This window comes from Ictalurus furcatus, chromosome 15 (assembly GCF_023375685.1).
Source record: "Ictalurus furcatus strain D&B chromosome 15, Billie_1.0, whole genome shotgun sequence".
In the NCBI taxonomy this organism is placed as follows: domain Eukaryota; kingdom Metazoa; phylum Chordata; class Actinopteri; order Siluriformes; family Ictaluridae; genus Ictalurus; species Ictalurus furcatus.
The window spans coordinates 10,197,029-10,213,060 of record NC_071269.1 but is presented as its reverse complement, the minus strand read 5'-3'; the positions used below and the strand labels follow the sequence as shown (position 1 = coordinate 10,213,060).

At 39.8% G+C, this 16,032-nt stretch overlaps 2 protein-coding genes across 9 annotated transcripts in view; both read right to left on the bottom strand.

The window, feature by feature from the left end:
- Positions 1-7,219, bottom strand: part of slc2a4rg (SLC2A4 regulator) — a 100,123-nt gene extending 92,904 nt beyond the window's left edge. For all 6 annotated transcript variants that reach the window (XR_008387891.1, XR_008387892.1, XR_008387890.1 and 3 more), the window contains exon 1: positions 6,275-7,219. Coding sequence is in view for 3 of the 6 variants with exons in the window: in XM_053643067.1 (XP_053499042.1) it covers positions 6,275-6,550 (276 nt within the window). In the remaining 3 variants the exon portion in view is untranslated. The remainder of the gene's footprint in view (positions 1-6,274) is intronic.
- A 5,903-nt stretch (positions 7,220-13,122) lies between these two features.
- The window catches only part of LOC128619248 (uncharacterized), a 45,229-nt gene continuing 42,319 nt past the window's right edge, over positions 13,123-16,032 (bottom strand). For all 3 annotated transcript variants that reach the window (XM_053643270.1, XM_053643273.1, XM_053643272.1), the window contains one exon: positions 13,123-15,811. In XM_053643270.1, the coding sequence (XP_053499245.1) occupies positions 15,398-15,811 (414 nt within the window). In that variant the 3' untranslated portion in view covers positions 13,123-15,397. The remainder of the gene's footprint in view (positions 15,812-16,032) is intronic.

The window sequence follows — 16,032 nt, the reverse complement described above, 5'->3', positions numbered from 1 at the left end:
GTTTGTTGTGAAATCGGTAACCATTTCATCTCTACTGCCAAGCCCTCTGAACTTACACAAGCTAAGTTATGCTTCAAGTTGTCAAAGTTCTCTTGCACAATGGTGGTCAATCAATGGAAGCCCATGCTGTTCTTGATGACGGCTATGACAGAACCATGGTCCTACCTCCAGTAATTCAGCAGCTTAAGCTAAATGGAACTCCAAAGGTGCTCCCTCTACAGACAATCCAACAAAGTCATACACAACTTGAAGGGTCCACAGTAACCTTGGCGGTTTCTCCCATCACCAAACCAACAAAGAGGTATGTCGTAATCCGTAATGCCTTTACTGCCTCTGGTCTATATCTTGCTGAACACAATTACCCTGTGGCAGCGCTCCAAAAAGCATATTGTCACATGAAAGGTCTACCACTACTACATGTAGAGAGAGTAAAACCCCTACTCCTCATAGGGTCCCATATGCCACACCCCCTGACTCCCACCAGCCTATACGCAAGGGAACAAGCTTGGTTGGATACTACAAGGCCCAATGTGTCCGATTCAGCCCCCTAGAGGCCAGCAACAATGTCTGCACATTATGACAACTCCACTACATCATGAGCTATATCAACATGTGGTGCTCTTATGGCAAATCGATACCTTGCCATACAGTGAAAGGCTGATCACAAGATCAAAGCAGGACCAATAATCCTATAACCTCTTACAGTCTGCTACAGTCAGAGTGAACATGTTCAGCAGTACGCTACACCACTGCTTACACCAAGGTATACTCCTATCATCTTGCTCCATGAAGACAAAGAGGCTGCGCTCCCAAGTCTCAGAAATATCAAGAGAAAGCTAGCAAAGAATCCAGAGCAGGTTAAAACCTACTGCTCTGAAATTTGAAAGCTTGAATCTGCAGGCTACATTGTGAAGAGATCATCAGAGGAGTCAGACAAGACCACAGAATTCTGGTTTATTCCACGTCACATGGTGCATCATAATGGGAAGGCCAGAATAGTCTTCAACTGTTCCTTCCAGCACCATGGTCAGAGCTTGAATGAATAAAAAAATCATCCAGAAAGCGAGGATCAGCTTTCTGCGTCAAAACAAAAAATACCTGACTTTTTCAAACAATCCTCATCTCTGTCAAGCACCAATGCTGATGGCACACCTGCTAATAAAAAAGCAGGCTCCAGCTGTGCCAGCATGAGAAAGATAGAAAACGACAGAGATGCAGAAAATCATCTTTCCGTGTCAATTAGTGAACGCCCAAGTAAAAAGTGCAACCACTTTAAGACTTCTTGGATTCAAGAGTTTGCATGGCTCAGGTTTGATCACTGCACACAGAAAATGTTTTGTGACTTTTAGTCCAAAGCAGGCAGAGAAATAGTGGGGAAAACGGTTTTCATTACCCAAACAAACCATTTCAAGAAAGAGACTGTGAGAAAACAGGCGATAGTCAAAAGCATAAAAAAGCTTGTGACCATGTAATCACAGAGTGCTCCAGAAAAAACACTGTTAGCACAAGCAGTGTCTCGTGCATGTGAATTACTAGACCAGACCGAATGGGAGAAGCTAAAAATAAAATTTACCTCTCAGATATTACTAATGAAGAAAAATTGACTGGATGTGTGCAAGACGTATGACAACGACACAGCATGTGCTTTGAGCAGAATGCATCTAGTTGAGATACTGCTTGTCCAACCAATTTTGGCTGCTCAGTGTGAACTTTTCAGCTCAGGATAAGATCAAAAGTACACAATTCAACCTTGGAAGACTTCATCAGGATCAGCACAGAGGGCCCATCACTTGAACAGTTGGATCCTGAACCATGTGTAACACACTGGCTTTCTCCAAAACAGAGGAGGAGGCCAAACTACACTCAGTGACCAAGTGATACCAACATAATTATGGTCAGTGCCACTGGCACAGATTCTCTGTAAAGAACAATTCTTTGTGACTGTATATAGTTCTCAAGTTGGAAAAGATGTTCAGTTCCCACTTTAAGTGAACTTGGAAGGAAATGCTAACACTGTAAAAGGAGGCCAGATGTACATACATGACAGGATGACTAAGTAAGTGTTTTATAAATTTTAAACACAAGTTCATTCTTATGTGGCACTTTAAAAAAAATTTAAAAAAATCATTTGGCACCTGTTTTTTTTTTCTTATAGGAGCCAATTGCTCCTTAATAGATTTTTTTGTCTGGAGCCCTGCTTTTAACACAACAGAATATAGATAGCTGCATGATTATAGTTCTGGTTCTTTCTTGCCAGTTGTGACTCACATGAGCAACAAATTTATTTATTTTATTTAAAACAAATCCAAACACTGAACATGTTTTTAAGCTCTAAAATAAGCGCCAAATAAAAGTATTTTCCATCATACTGCTTTTCTCTTGACTTTCTTTAAATACGTGACATTGACATAATCCAAAAGAAATCAGATTACATTACTTTCGTATTGTGATATTTGGATTACGTTACTGATTAAATTTTTTACGAAGTAATTTGTAACAGTAATGGAATACATTTTTAAAGTAAGTCTCCCAACCCTGTACATGTCTATGTTGCGGTACTTTTGTGATTCAACTTATTTTGGGAGTTAACGTGCACGAGACATCACGTGACGTCAGTATAATACCCATAATGCAATTCTCCTCATTGAGCTGAGTTTTTGGATATGTCACATGTATTTGTTGCTGTACTTTTGTGATTCCACTTATTTTGGGGGTGATCATGTATGTGACGTCACTAAAATACCAATAACACATTACTGCACACTGAGTTGAGGGTATTGTCATCCCCGTAATGCAATTCTCCTCACTGAGCCGATCGTTTTGATGTATGACATGGCTGCAGTAGTTCGGTAATTAGTTTATGCCTCTTTTGCTCCGCTAGACTCATTTTACATTAGTGTGTATTGAGACTGCTGATGGGTAATTGCATGTGACATGCACGTAGGATCAGTTCCCAAATGGGAACTGTGACACCCATGTTTTATTCTCCATTCATTCTCTATTTACCAAAAACATGCAATTTTTTTGTTCGCAGTTCGAACACCGTAAGTCAGATCGCTTATAAAAGTCATACCACACCTCTCCTCAATAAGCCCATCCGTAGCGCATATATTCACAAACAACGCTAATAATAATAATAATCTTATAAACCAGAACAGTATTTCTCAAGCCAATATAAGAATGTATAATAATAATAATAATAATAATAATAATACTTACAAAAACAATAGGGCTTCAGCACTTCACACTTGAACCCCTAATAATAATGTCTAAAGGTGTCGCATGGCTAGTCTGTATGGCCATGCTGGTTTGTGATCTGAAAACTGCACTCTCTCTTTCAGGGCATCTTTGGCACCAAGTAAAAAGAAGTTGTCAGAGGGCCACTGGGCTAGGTGTCCTGCTTTCCAAAGCAATGTGCCAATCACCTCCCTCATACTGGGATCAACATCTGCAGCTGGGAGTTTTAATTTCAATGCTAGCAGTAGAATGGCTAACATATTACTAGTGCATTCCACACACAGTGCAATATCAGGAATTCTCAATGAACACCATCAATATGTCTGCATTTAGCTTCTAGAAAGCACACATCTGGGTGTAGAGCTTCATCTGCTGAGACCATCAACTGTAGGGATGTGGCTAACCCATGCTGACCTGTTTGTGATCAGTCAGCCTAGCTAAAGCATGTAACATCAAGCTAGAACCTGTGTAGCTGAGTCATTTGTCCAAAACCTCCTTTAAATTCTTGCACTGTGGCATAGTGAATTCACAACCAATGCTGTGCAAAAGAGTGTAATCAATGCAGTAGGCTGCACATCACATTTCAATCCCACTTGGGTCACTGCCATTTTGAGGGTGGTTGTCATAGCTATTTTAGAACCTGTCAGCAGTGCATGCAAGCTGACAGCGGTCTATCAAGACTCCTTTTTGGCTGCTATAGAGTCCAGAATTAAAGGGATAGTTCACACACAAAAAAAAAGAAAATTCTGTCATCAATTACTAAAGCTGGGACGATACGCTTATATACCGAATCAATACTATCATGATACTTGGGTGCCGAATCGATATGTATTGTGATTTTTAAGAACTGCAATTCTACAAGCATTGCGATTCAATATTGCAATGTGCTGCAATTTTTGTTTGCTTTTTTATCACTAGCAGACATCCCATCCATCCATCCATCTTCTATACCACTTATCCTTCCTTCAGGGTCACGGTCAAACCTGGAGCATCGGGAACAAGGCGGGTACACGCATGAACAAATGACACCTGTTAAACTCACCTCAATATGTCTTTTACAATCATTTACCTCACCATGTGCAATTAAAAGGTTGTTGTTGCAAACAGTGCAGCGACCAAAGCGATTTGACACCCCTATTAAGCAGGGGTACACTTTAGTGTAGTTTGGGGTGAAATGCGTTTCGTATTTTCTTTTTTTGGACACTACAGTGTAATTGAACCATAGTGGCACACTGAACTGATGGATGAAGTGAAGAGAGAGAGAGGTCGACTGTAAAGCAAACCCACAGAGAAAACTGATAGGTCTAGTTAGCAGAAAGAGAAACGAATCAGGATACGCTCTCTGTCACCCTCTCGCTACGTCTTGTTACTTGCTCTCTCTGCATCTACCATTAGAAATATTCTGGACTCTTGATCATGCGCACTCATTAAAAAAATTGATTTCCAGTATATTGTATTTAATTTGTGGGCATAAGGGAGCCTCTATCAATATGTGGGAGACTGCCGGAACTTCTAATGTCAGATTGAAACGGATATGACGTCACGTAATATTCATAGATAACTACAAATACATTTCACCCTCTGCTGGAATAAAAACGGTAACTTCTCTCCACCTCGTCTATAAGCAAAGACTAAAATAAAGCAATTTAATATGAATATATCGATTCTGAGAAAAAAAATCGATCTCAAAATCATTTTAAAAAATTGTAATTTGTAAGTGAATCGATTTTTTTCCCCCACCCCTATCAATTACTCACCCTCAGGTCGAACAAAAGACTTGAGGGTGAGTAACTGATGACAGAATTTTCATTTTTGGGTGAACTATCAGTTTAAACATGGCAGTTCATCTTCTGGTCAATATCAGCCTTTAAAAAAACTCCAGGGGTGGTTGTTAGTGTGAATGCTCAGAAGAAATTCCAGCAAGAAAGACGAATCAGAGGTACACTTATTAAAAGGTACACTTATTAGCAGTAGGTATCACTACTGCTAATAAGTGAAGGTAATGAATCTAGCACTACTGACTAGGGAAACAAAGCTAGCAGGCACCAAGGAGTCCCACAGCATTCTCCAGAAAACATACTAGAACATGAACATAAGAAAAATACACTCACAGCAGCAAAAGGGAACTTGAGATACTTATGGATAGCTTTGAGATAAACTTACTGTACTACAGCTCTGACTGTAGTAACAAGTTGTTACTAAACACAGAGCTCCATATAGTGTACAAGTGGTCCAACATGTTTCTGAATCAAGAAGAAAAGGATGGATGGATGGATGACAGAAGTCACTCATTGATTCATTTTCAGTAACCACTTTACAGGAGCTGGATCAGGAGTCTATTCCGGTAACACTAGGCACAAGGTAATATAATTTCCCACAGATGGGACTGTATGACAGAATCATATGTTGCGAATACTGCATCATCAGTAATTTCGTGACTGTTGGTAGGCCTAGGCACGCGTGAGCATTTTTACAAGAAAGTTTCTGAGCGATTCGCATTGCCCCTGGCGGTTAGGGCGGGTAAGGCAGATGCTGCATTCTTAGTCTGAGGGGGCGTGACGCCTACAGAAGCTACTATACAAAACGACAAACTTGACCAACACGCACATTTTCAGTCTAAATAAGTTAAAACACGCATGCAACGCTCTATCCGATGATTAGTGCCACCCAGAAATTGTTATGAAACACTTTTGCCTCTCAGTTCTACGTGTGCAAGGAGCAGCTACCGGCATGGAGCTCAGTATGGGGGAGGGGAGAGGCTGTCCGGCCCTCTTTTCCTCTCCTTAAACTTTGAACAAGTATAAGTCGCCATCTTAAAACAAACGCATATCACTTGCAACTGTGCTTTAGTAAAGAAAATAATTGTCAACATCGTGTTATTGATAAACAACCGCTGACTTTTTTTAAGCACTTTGTGACACGACTGTGTAGTTTTAAGGAGAAATGTTGATCTTTATGTGCAGTTTTCTGTACACCAGATACATGCACAATACTACAGTAACAGTCGGGCATGTTTAGGCTACTTAAGATTACTCACCTTTTTTTTGGTGTAGTGCTTCTCTGGACCTGAAGCCAACGGGTTTCCATTAGGACAGGTTTCTTTGCTAGACTCTTGCAGGGAGCAGGTATCCACTATTTGGGTGTCAAACCCGTTAACCGTTACGGGTGACTTCTTTCCTGTTCTGATTCCGCCAGTCTTCGCTGAAAAATGCTCGTTGTGTTTAGTGCAGTAATTTCCCCCATACACGAAGTTACCGGCGCCGGTCCCTCTCACACCGGCTGGTTTCTTATCGAGGAGGCGCTTCGAAGTCATTTTCAAACAGGCCAAGTGGATCTAAAGACGGATAAGATGTCGACAGATTTTACAACCCAGCAAGGAAAGATACATTTAAAATTAGTGTCCTGTCTACAAAGCCCAGTTTTTCGACGGAGACACTAAATCGCACTACGTCTAAAACCACACAAAATGCAGCTGGTAAAAGGAAAAGCTGAAATGATTGTTTTGCTTTTCTCCCCCAGCAAGAACCAACGCCACGCCCACTCTCCACTGCCCGTGCAGCCGGGCGTGATTTCGCGTAGCCCCGCCTCCCATTGATTCTAATTGGTTTATGCCTTAGAGAAAAATTCTATTTTGGCACGAGGCCACTGAACAGCGGTTGCTGATTGGATGATTTGGAAAATGTCAGTCTGCTTCTTTTCAGCGAGTGATGGGGGGGTGTGTCTCTGATTTTGCCGGCCGGTGCTAACTGCTGAGAAACAACAAGCATTGATACAACTCTCTACTGCGTGCAGAACCTTAGATGTTTAACAAAACAAAAAAAGTTTAATTTCAGTGCACTTTTACATATCATGACATAGTAAAAACAAATTCCTTATTTTTGAAGTAGTCTAGATCAGTTATATTATACAGACCTTTGCAAGGCGTCTAAACACAGGCTACATGTGTCTAGCTTATGGGGTGCCGTTTATAATATAAAACGTGTACGCTAACAAAAAACAGCCCAATTTTGTCAAGTTTAACTACAAAAACAAATTTTGCAAGATTTACATAAATAAGCTTTATTCTGTTTTTAATTATAATTTTATTACTTAAAAATATACGTCAAAGATAAATCTAAATGTTTTGTCTAAATCTTAATTTTAAATGTAATATTTAAATCTCTCTCTCTCTCACACACATTATATATATATATATATATATATATATATATATAAAATGTGTGTGTGTGTGTATGTATGTATTAAATCTAAGTCTACACATTTAATATAAACTTACAACATATAAATGTTGAGCTAAAACACAAATTTATACTGCCCCTGGGCTGTCTTGACTGATGACGTTAAACCAGTGCGACAGGCAGCAGAGAAGTGATCATCCCAATCTGCTCTATTCATTTCAAAAATTTTTACTGGAAATTTTTGAAACAACTCTTCCTGTGTTTGAAATTATCGCTTCCTGTGCATTTGTGAATTACAAGCATTTCTAGCATCAAGACGTGCACACAAATCCACAAATAGGTGGACTCCAGCCAGCGTCTGCTGAAGCCAGTCGGATAACAGGTACATTGCACTAACCAATCGTAATGTTCTCGCTCAAACCATTCTCATTTTGTTTTATAATCATGGCCGGAACAGAGTAATATTGCACCAAACACACATATTATAAAGGCTCTCAAACCCGGCCGATCAGGAGGAATCATGACAGGTGAGTGGCACTAACCATCGAACTTTGTAACAACATCTTTGTAACATTGTAACAACATCTAAAAGAAAACAATTAACGTTATACGTATGTCAAACATGAATAGAGCTAAAAGGTTGCATTTACCAACAAGCATCACTGTGAAACACAGTGCAAAACAATTTTGTGCTATGGCAATTTAACCAACAATGTAGTTTTCTGAAGAAAAAAAAAAAAAGCACAAAAGAACGCGGCAAATTTTGATACAGCAAAATCAAGCATTTATGGCCGTAACAATCACAAAAAACTCTGCGAAAGTGGTCACCAACCCTCTTCCTTGAGATCTACCTCCCTGCAGGTTTCATCTCCAACCAAAATCTAACACATCTGTTTTAGTTGATCTAGAACTTCTTAAGGCAATGATTAGATGGTGTGGTGGGCACAAATATGGTTGGAGCTAAAGTCTTCAGGAAGGTAAATCTTGAGGAACAGGGTTGGTGACCACTGGCTTAAAGAATGTAATCATAAGTGCCATTAGCCTGTGAATTGGAAAACACTGGAAACTCTGTGTTTTGGCATGCAGCCCACGAGGACAACACTTTCTTGCCAATGCCATCTTTTCATGACACGGTCTTTTAATCTCACCACACTCAATTTACTGCAAACTCACAACTCTGGTTTAGCTGTGCATTCGGTAGTGATGCAGGAAACACTGGTGAAAATGCCTTCCCTTAAAATAAAGAATTTATGACCCATAATGTTGCTCGTTTTTTTTTAGATGCCACAATTATGCTGTTAGATGGTTATAATCACTCAGCTCTGGTGAGTCCTCCTGATCGGCCATGTTGGAGAGCATTTACTTTTTATTTAAATTAGAAATAGGCCACGGGTATACACAGTACATAATCATTCGAATATACATTATAAGAATGCGAAAACAAGTCTTTTAAAATAAGAGTAAAAATGGACAAAACTTTATGTATAAAAAAAAACTTAGCTAGTAAAAAAATTATCAAAATACTTATTCTTTAAACTTTTATCAAAACTGTAGAAGCTGAAAAAAATTATTAAAAGAGATGCACACAAACAGCATTTTCATATATACAGTATCTCACAAAAGTGAGTACACCCTTCACATTTTTGTAAATATTTGATTATATCTTTTCATGTGACAACACTGAAGAAATGACACTTTGCTACAATGTAAAGTAGTGAGTGTACAGCTTGTGTAACAGTTTAAATTTGCTGTCCCCTCAAAATAACTCAACAGACAGCCATTAATGTCTAAACTGCTGGCAACAAAAGTGAGTACACCCCTAAGTGAAAATGTCCAAATTGGGCCCAATTAGCCATTTTCCCTCCCCGGTGTCATGTGACTTGTTAGTGTTACAAGGTCTCAGGTGTGAATGGGGAGCAGGTGTGTTCTCACACTCCCTCATACTGGTCACTGGAAGTTCACCATGGCACCTCATGGCAAAGAACTCTCTGAGGATCTGAAAAAAAAGAATTGTTGCTCTACATAAAGATGGCCTAGGCTATAAGAAGATTGCCAAGACCCTGACACTGAGCTGCAGCACGGTGGCCAAGAGCATACAGCGGTTTAACAGGATAGGTTCCACTCAGAACAGGCCTCACCATGGTCGATCAAAGAAGTTGAGTGCACGTGCTCAGCGTCATATCCAGAGGTTGTCTTTGGGAAATAGACGTATAAGTGCTGCCAGCATTGCTGCAGAGGTTGAAGGGGTGGGGGGTCAGCCTGTCAGTGCTCAGGCCATACACCGCACACTGCACCAAATTGGTCTGCATCCCAGAAGGAAGCCTCTTCTAAAGATGATGCACAAGAAATCCCGCAAACAATTTGCTGAAGACAAGCAGACTAAGCACATGGATTACTGGAACCATGTCCTGTGGTCTGATGAGACCAAGATAAACTTATTTGGTTCAGATGGTGTCAAGCGTGTGTGGCGGCAACCAGGTGAGGAGTACAAAGACAAGTGTGTCTTGCCTACAGTCAAGCATGGTGGTGGGAGTGTCATGGTCTGGGGCTGCATGAGTGCTGCCGGCACTGGGGAGCTACAGTTCATTGAGGGAACCATGAATGCCAACATGTACTGTGACATACTGAAGCAGAGCATGATCCCAGCATGTATTCCAGCGTGATAACGACCCCAAACACACCTCCAAGACGAGCACTGCCTTGCTAAAGAAGCTGAGGGTAAAGGTGATGGTCTGGCCAAGCATGTCTCCAGACCTAAACCCTATTGAGCATCTGTGGGGCATCCTCAAACGGAAGGTGGAGGAGCACAAGGTCTCTAATATCCACCAGCTCCGTGATGTCGTCATTGAGGAGTGGAAGAGGACTCCAGTGGCAACCTGTGAAGCTCTGGTGAACTCCATGCCCAAGAGGGCTAAGGCAGTGCTGGAAAATAATGGTGGCCACATAAAATATTGACACTATGGGCCCAATTTGGACATTTTCACTTAGGGGTGTACTTACTTTTGTTGCCAGCGGTTTAGACATTAATGGCTGTGTGTTGAGTTATTTTGAGGGGACAGCAAATTTACACTGTTATACAAGCTGTACACTCACTACTTTACATTGTAGCAAAGTGTCATTTCTTCAGTGTTGTCACATGAAAAGATATAATCAAATATTTACAAAAATGTGAGGTGTGTACCCACTTTTGTGAGATACTGTATTTATATAAGGAGGATCAAATATTTTTTAATAATACCACAAATCACCCCAGGTTAACCTGGTTTGCAATGAAAAACTAGCCTGGCTTTTTAGAGCAACATAAAGGTGTGTGTGTGTGTGTGTATTATATAATATATATACACACACACACCCCCTACAAGTGATCTGGGCTGATTTGTGGTATTTAAAAAAAAATATTTGATCCTCCTTACACACGCAACTGATAGGAACTATGCCTGCAACAGACTCATAAAACGGTCAGGTGGGATGTTTTCTCCACATGCTGTTCTTACATTATCAGGGGACAAAACAATTTTGTAAACTGCATAAGGGTGTGCAATGGAGGTGTATACGGAAGAGGTTGCAGGTAAGGCAGCTTTAATGAATAAACCAAATCCAAATAAGCAAGTTCAAAATCAGTAAGCAGACAAAGGTCAGGCAATCACCAAACAGACTAGACTAGGCAGGGCAGAAATCAGAAACAATAAACAAACTGTGTTAACAAAAAAAAACCCAGAAGCAATAATAAACAAAGGCTTGGAAACATCAGACACAAAGGGCAACTGAGCATATACTTCACAAGTGCTCATGACTGAGAGTCTCTTTAAAAATGTCCTGTGTGTGTGTGAGTGACTGAGCCCAGGTGTGCTCAATCAGAAGCTGGGTGACTCTGTGTGTGTGTGTGTGTGTGTGTGTGTATGTGTGTTGGTAGGCCATGGGTCTGCTGGGAATTGTAGTCTGTGGTTTGCTGTGATATGACACATACTGTAACAGTTAACACAAACATACTGCTTTAATATGCAACTTTATTACAAAAATAAAAATTTAACAATTTTATGATTAGGTAGAAAACATTAAAATTGTTTTTCACACAGTTATATTACTGAGATTAAGATCAAAAGTTTACATACTAAACTCTATTTGAACAGACAAACATTCAGTTGCACTAAGCTGATCCTGGAAAAATACATATAAAGCAAAGCTGACCAACTGAAGGTCTGTACAAAGTATATCCAAAGCATATGTGTGATCAGCTCATGAAACAGCAGTACCATGGGGGATTGTGGGGGGCTGGCATGAAATCTTCACACATTAGGATAATTTGTTTAATTAAAAATGGTTTGGTTCTATTCCTTCTTTTCCAACACTATATTTGATTTTACAAGGCCTGAGGTACTGTACAATATATGGTAAAGTCTGTGCTTTATCAGACAGCATTGTGAGTGGGAGGAACTCAATGTAAAGAGTGGGACATTTCTCCAATCTGGAAATCTGCCTCAAGGATACACATTAGTAATGCTGATGAATAATTTCGGGTTGCTTTGGGTGTGCGCATCCACACTACTTTGAAAAACTTATGCTGATATGTACTGTGTAATGCATCACACAACACAATATTGTGTGATGTCTCCTCCTGGCCTGCTCCTTATTTTCCAATACATAATATTTAATGCATGATTCAATTTTGAGCACAGATTTTGGAAACACTTTTTTTTTATATAAAATTATTCTCATTTTGAAGAAATACCAAGTAGAAAATGTAATATGTTTTATAAAATGCATGCATATACAAGCAAGACTTAACAATTAAAGTACACTGAAACACATGCATGGCAGTGGTGCTAGCATTCTCAACAATTACAGTAAATGTGGAAAATTAAGAATGATACATTTTATTGTTAAGAAAATAAATTTAAAAAAGCTCATATTTAATCTTGATATATAGTATATGTATGATAAATGATATTATACTTGACATAACCTAACATTTAAATTCATATTTAAATTCCTCAGGTTGGAGAAGAAATGGACATTTTGCTCTACAGCTAATCTAACCTCAATCCCTGAGTTAATCATTCAGTTAATATTATACCTTCACAACTGCAATGAATTTTCCCTTGGCCTCTATTGTAAATATATTTCAAAATTATGTTTATAATAAGTCACAAAGTGTCCAAATTCCATGACCCTTTATTTTTTGTATTGTAGTTTAACATGCAGAAAGACTACAGTAGGAAGCTTCCTTCTTGGTAGTGACTGTGGCTGGTGCTAGGTTTACCTTATCCTGTGTTGAGCAGTGCTGTTTACACCAGCCAGCAGCCAAAGAAACCAGAGGCCATTGTCCTGATCTGGCACCTGTGGATAGAATGTGGACCCTGCCAAATGCATAGCCATTATAGACTTCAGCCCTGCACAAGCCAATCAGACCACAGTGCTCCTGCATACTGGTAATGCAGACCCAATAAACCCAAATGTCAACAATACCACTAAGAACACTCACTACATGTGTTGAGCCTTACTGTGTTAATGAAGTGCTCTTTTCTGTCTCTTATTTCTATTTCCTAGAAAGGTTTTTAAAAAAAACTTTGCTAGGAAATTCATGAGTGTCCAGACTGCGACATAAAAAGGAGGCTGACACTTTCTCTGTGGGGCAAAAACCATTCCATCAACTGAAATCTAGGTTTTCTGCCTGCCAAGGAATGGGTGGAGGATACATGTTATTTGAAAAAAAAAAAGAAGAAAGTTGAAAAAACTGCAATAGTATTCAACAATGATTTGCTTTATGGCTTTTAAGTCTGCTCAGAGGTACAAAAACACCAACAGAAACATGCACGGCTATCTATAACATCTAAAAATCCATAAATACCCTTCAATAAACAAAAAGACCTTCTGCATTGGTACAAAAGAGTGACACTAAAGAAGAATAATGGTAAAGACAGATCAAGTGAGGCCATGCATTAGCTCAATGCTTTCGATGGAGATTGTAACAAAGCAGAAGCCATATTTGTTGCTTTGTCTTTCAGAGGCTTTTTTGGAGCTGTGAAGGTTGATTCCGTTATTCTGAATAAGTCTGTGGTGGGTCATTCTATCTCAAGTGGTCCAATAATTGCAAAGTTGGTTGCAGTCACTTTCTGCTTTTCACAGGACAAATAACACCATAGCTCTGTTTATGACTGTTCATTTGAAGAAAAAAAACAAACAAACAAACAACTGAACACTGTACTTCCATACATGTTTCCATAAGTAAATAGCCTTATAAGCAAAATTTGTTGTGTACCATGACACAAAGATGGCCATCGTAGTTAAACCAAGTAAAATAAAAATAAACTGATGATTTTGCAATGCCAATACATAGAGGTAAATCACTCAAAAAATTGTAATTAAAATTAAAAACAGTCAAGTAACCTGCATTGGACCACTTGAGATGGAATGACCTTGGTATGTGGTTATTCATACAGTATGCGTTCACAACAAAAATATAATATCTTGTCTCAAGTACATATTGTATTCATATATACAGTGCATCCGGAAAGTATTCACAGCGCTTCACTTTCTCCACATTTTGTTATGTTACAGCCTTATTCCAAAATGGATTAAATTCATTATTTTCCTCAAAATTCTACAAACAATACCCCATAATGACAACACGAAAGAAGTTTGTTTGAAATCTTTGCAAATTTATTAAAAATAAAAAACACATGTAAAAAACACATAAAAAAAAGCACATGTACACAAGTATTCACAGCCTTTGCTCAATACTTTGTTGAAGCACCTTTGGCACCAATTACAGCCTCAAGTCTTTTTGAGTATGATGCGACAAGCTTGGCACACCTATTTTTGGGCAGTTTCTCTCATTCTTCTTTGCAGGACTTCTCAACCTCCATCAGGTTGGATGGGGAGCGTTGGTGCACAGCCATTTACAGATCTCTCCAGAGATGTTCAATCGGGTTCAAGTCTGGGCTCTGGCTGGGCCACTCAACACATTCATAGAGTTGTCCTGTAGCCACTCCTTTGTTATCTTGGCTGTGTGCTTAGGGTTGTTGTCCTGTTGGAAGATGAATCTTCGCCCCAGTCTGAGGTCCAGAGCGCTCTGGAGCAGGTTTTCATCAAGGATGTCTCTGTACATTGCTGCATTCATCTTTGAATGTTCTTCTGGAAGGTTCTCCTCTCTCCACAGAGACACGCTGGAGCTCTGTCAGAGTGACCATCGGGTTTTTGGTCACCTCCCTGACTAAGGCCCTTCTCCCCCAATCACTCAGTTTGGCTGGGCGGCCAGCTCTAGGAAGAGTCCTGCTGGTTCCAGACTTCTTCCATTTACAGATGATGGAGGCCACTGTGCTCATTGGGACCTTCATTGCTGCAGAAATGTTTCTGTACCCTTCCCCAGATCTGTGCCTCGACACAATCCTGTCTTGGAGGTCTCCAGACAATTCCTTGGACTTCATGGCTTGGTTTGTGCTCTGACATGCATTTGTTAACTGTGGGACCTTATATAGACAGGTGTGTGCCTTTCCAAATCATGTCCAATCAACTGAATTTACCACAGGTGGACTCCAATCAAGTCGTAGAAACATCTCAAGGATGATCAGTGGAAACAGGACGCACCTGAACTCAATTTTGAATGTCATCGCACAGGCTGTGAATACTTATGTACATGTGCTTTTTTTGTTTTTTATTTTTAATAAATTTGCAAAGACTTCAAACAAACTTCTTTCACATTGTCATTATAGGGTATTGTTTGTAGAATTTTGAGGAAAATAATGAATTTAATCCATTTTGGAATAAGGCTCTAACATAACAAAATGTGGAAAAACTGAAGCGCTGTGAATACTTTCCAGATGCACTGTATGTGTTTATCAAATGTATATTACAGATGGGTGTATATGAATCTCCACTGCTTTACACCATAAAGTGTGTATGCAATTATGTTGACATCTCACATTATAGTCTAGTCTATTTTTTGGACTTCTTTTGAATTCAGGTGTACCCAGCCAAGATCTCTATAGCCCTGTGATATACATCTCCATGCCATCATTAAAGGTGAAGATGGTGGTGGTGTTTGTGGGGTTGGTGCCCTGTTTCACATCCTCAATGCTCTCGTAAAAGTTCTCACAGGTCAGTGCCCTCTCTGGTCCCAGCAGAGGCCCACAAGACTTCTCCTTTGGCTTTAATGTGCTATTGCACAGCAGCTCTCTCTTTTGCATGTGGTTGATGGTGGCATAGGCTGAGTCCAAATCAAGCACGTTAGACCAAGTCTTCTCTCCCACTGCCTCATAGCAGTGCTCCCTTGATGGCCATGATACAGGTCCCTTAGAGCCCTTCTCTCCAGAGCATAGTTCCTCACTGATCTGCTGTGCTGACCCAGGATGTTCTTTCTTCAACGGTTTACAGATGGTAGAGTATGTCTCAAAGATCTGAGGAGATAGAAACCACAGACTAAGAAACACAAAGATCTGCCAGATGCCAGGCAGTCAAAGTAGATTGCATAATGCAAACTGTCCTGAGCGAAGCACTTGTGTCTGGGAAAAAGGAAATAAAACCTCCTAGACACATTCATAAAATGATTTCTGCAATTTCAGAAACACCTGGAGAGGAAGTAGGCCATTTGACTAATGAAGTTGGTTGCCTGGTAAGC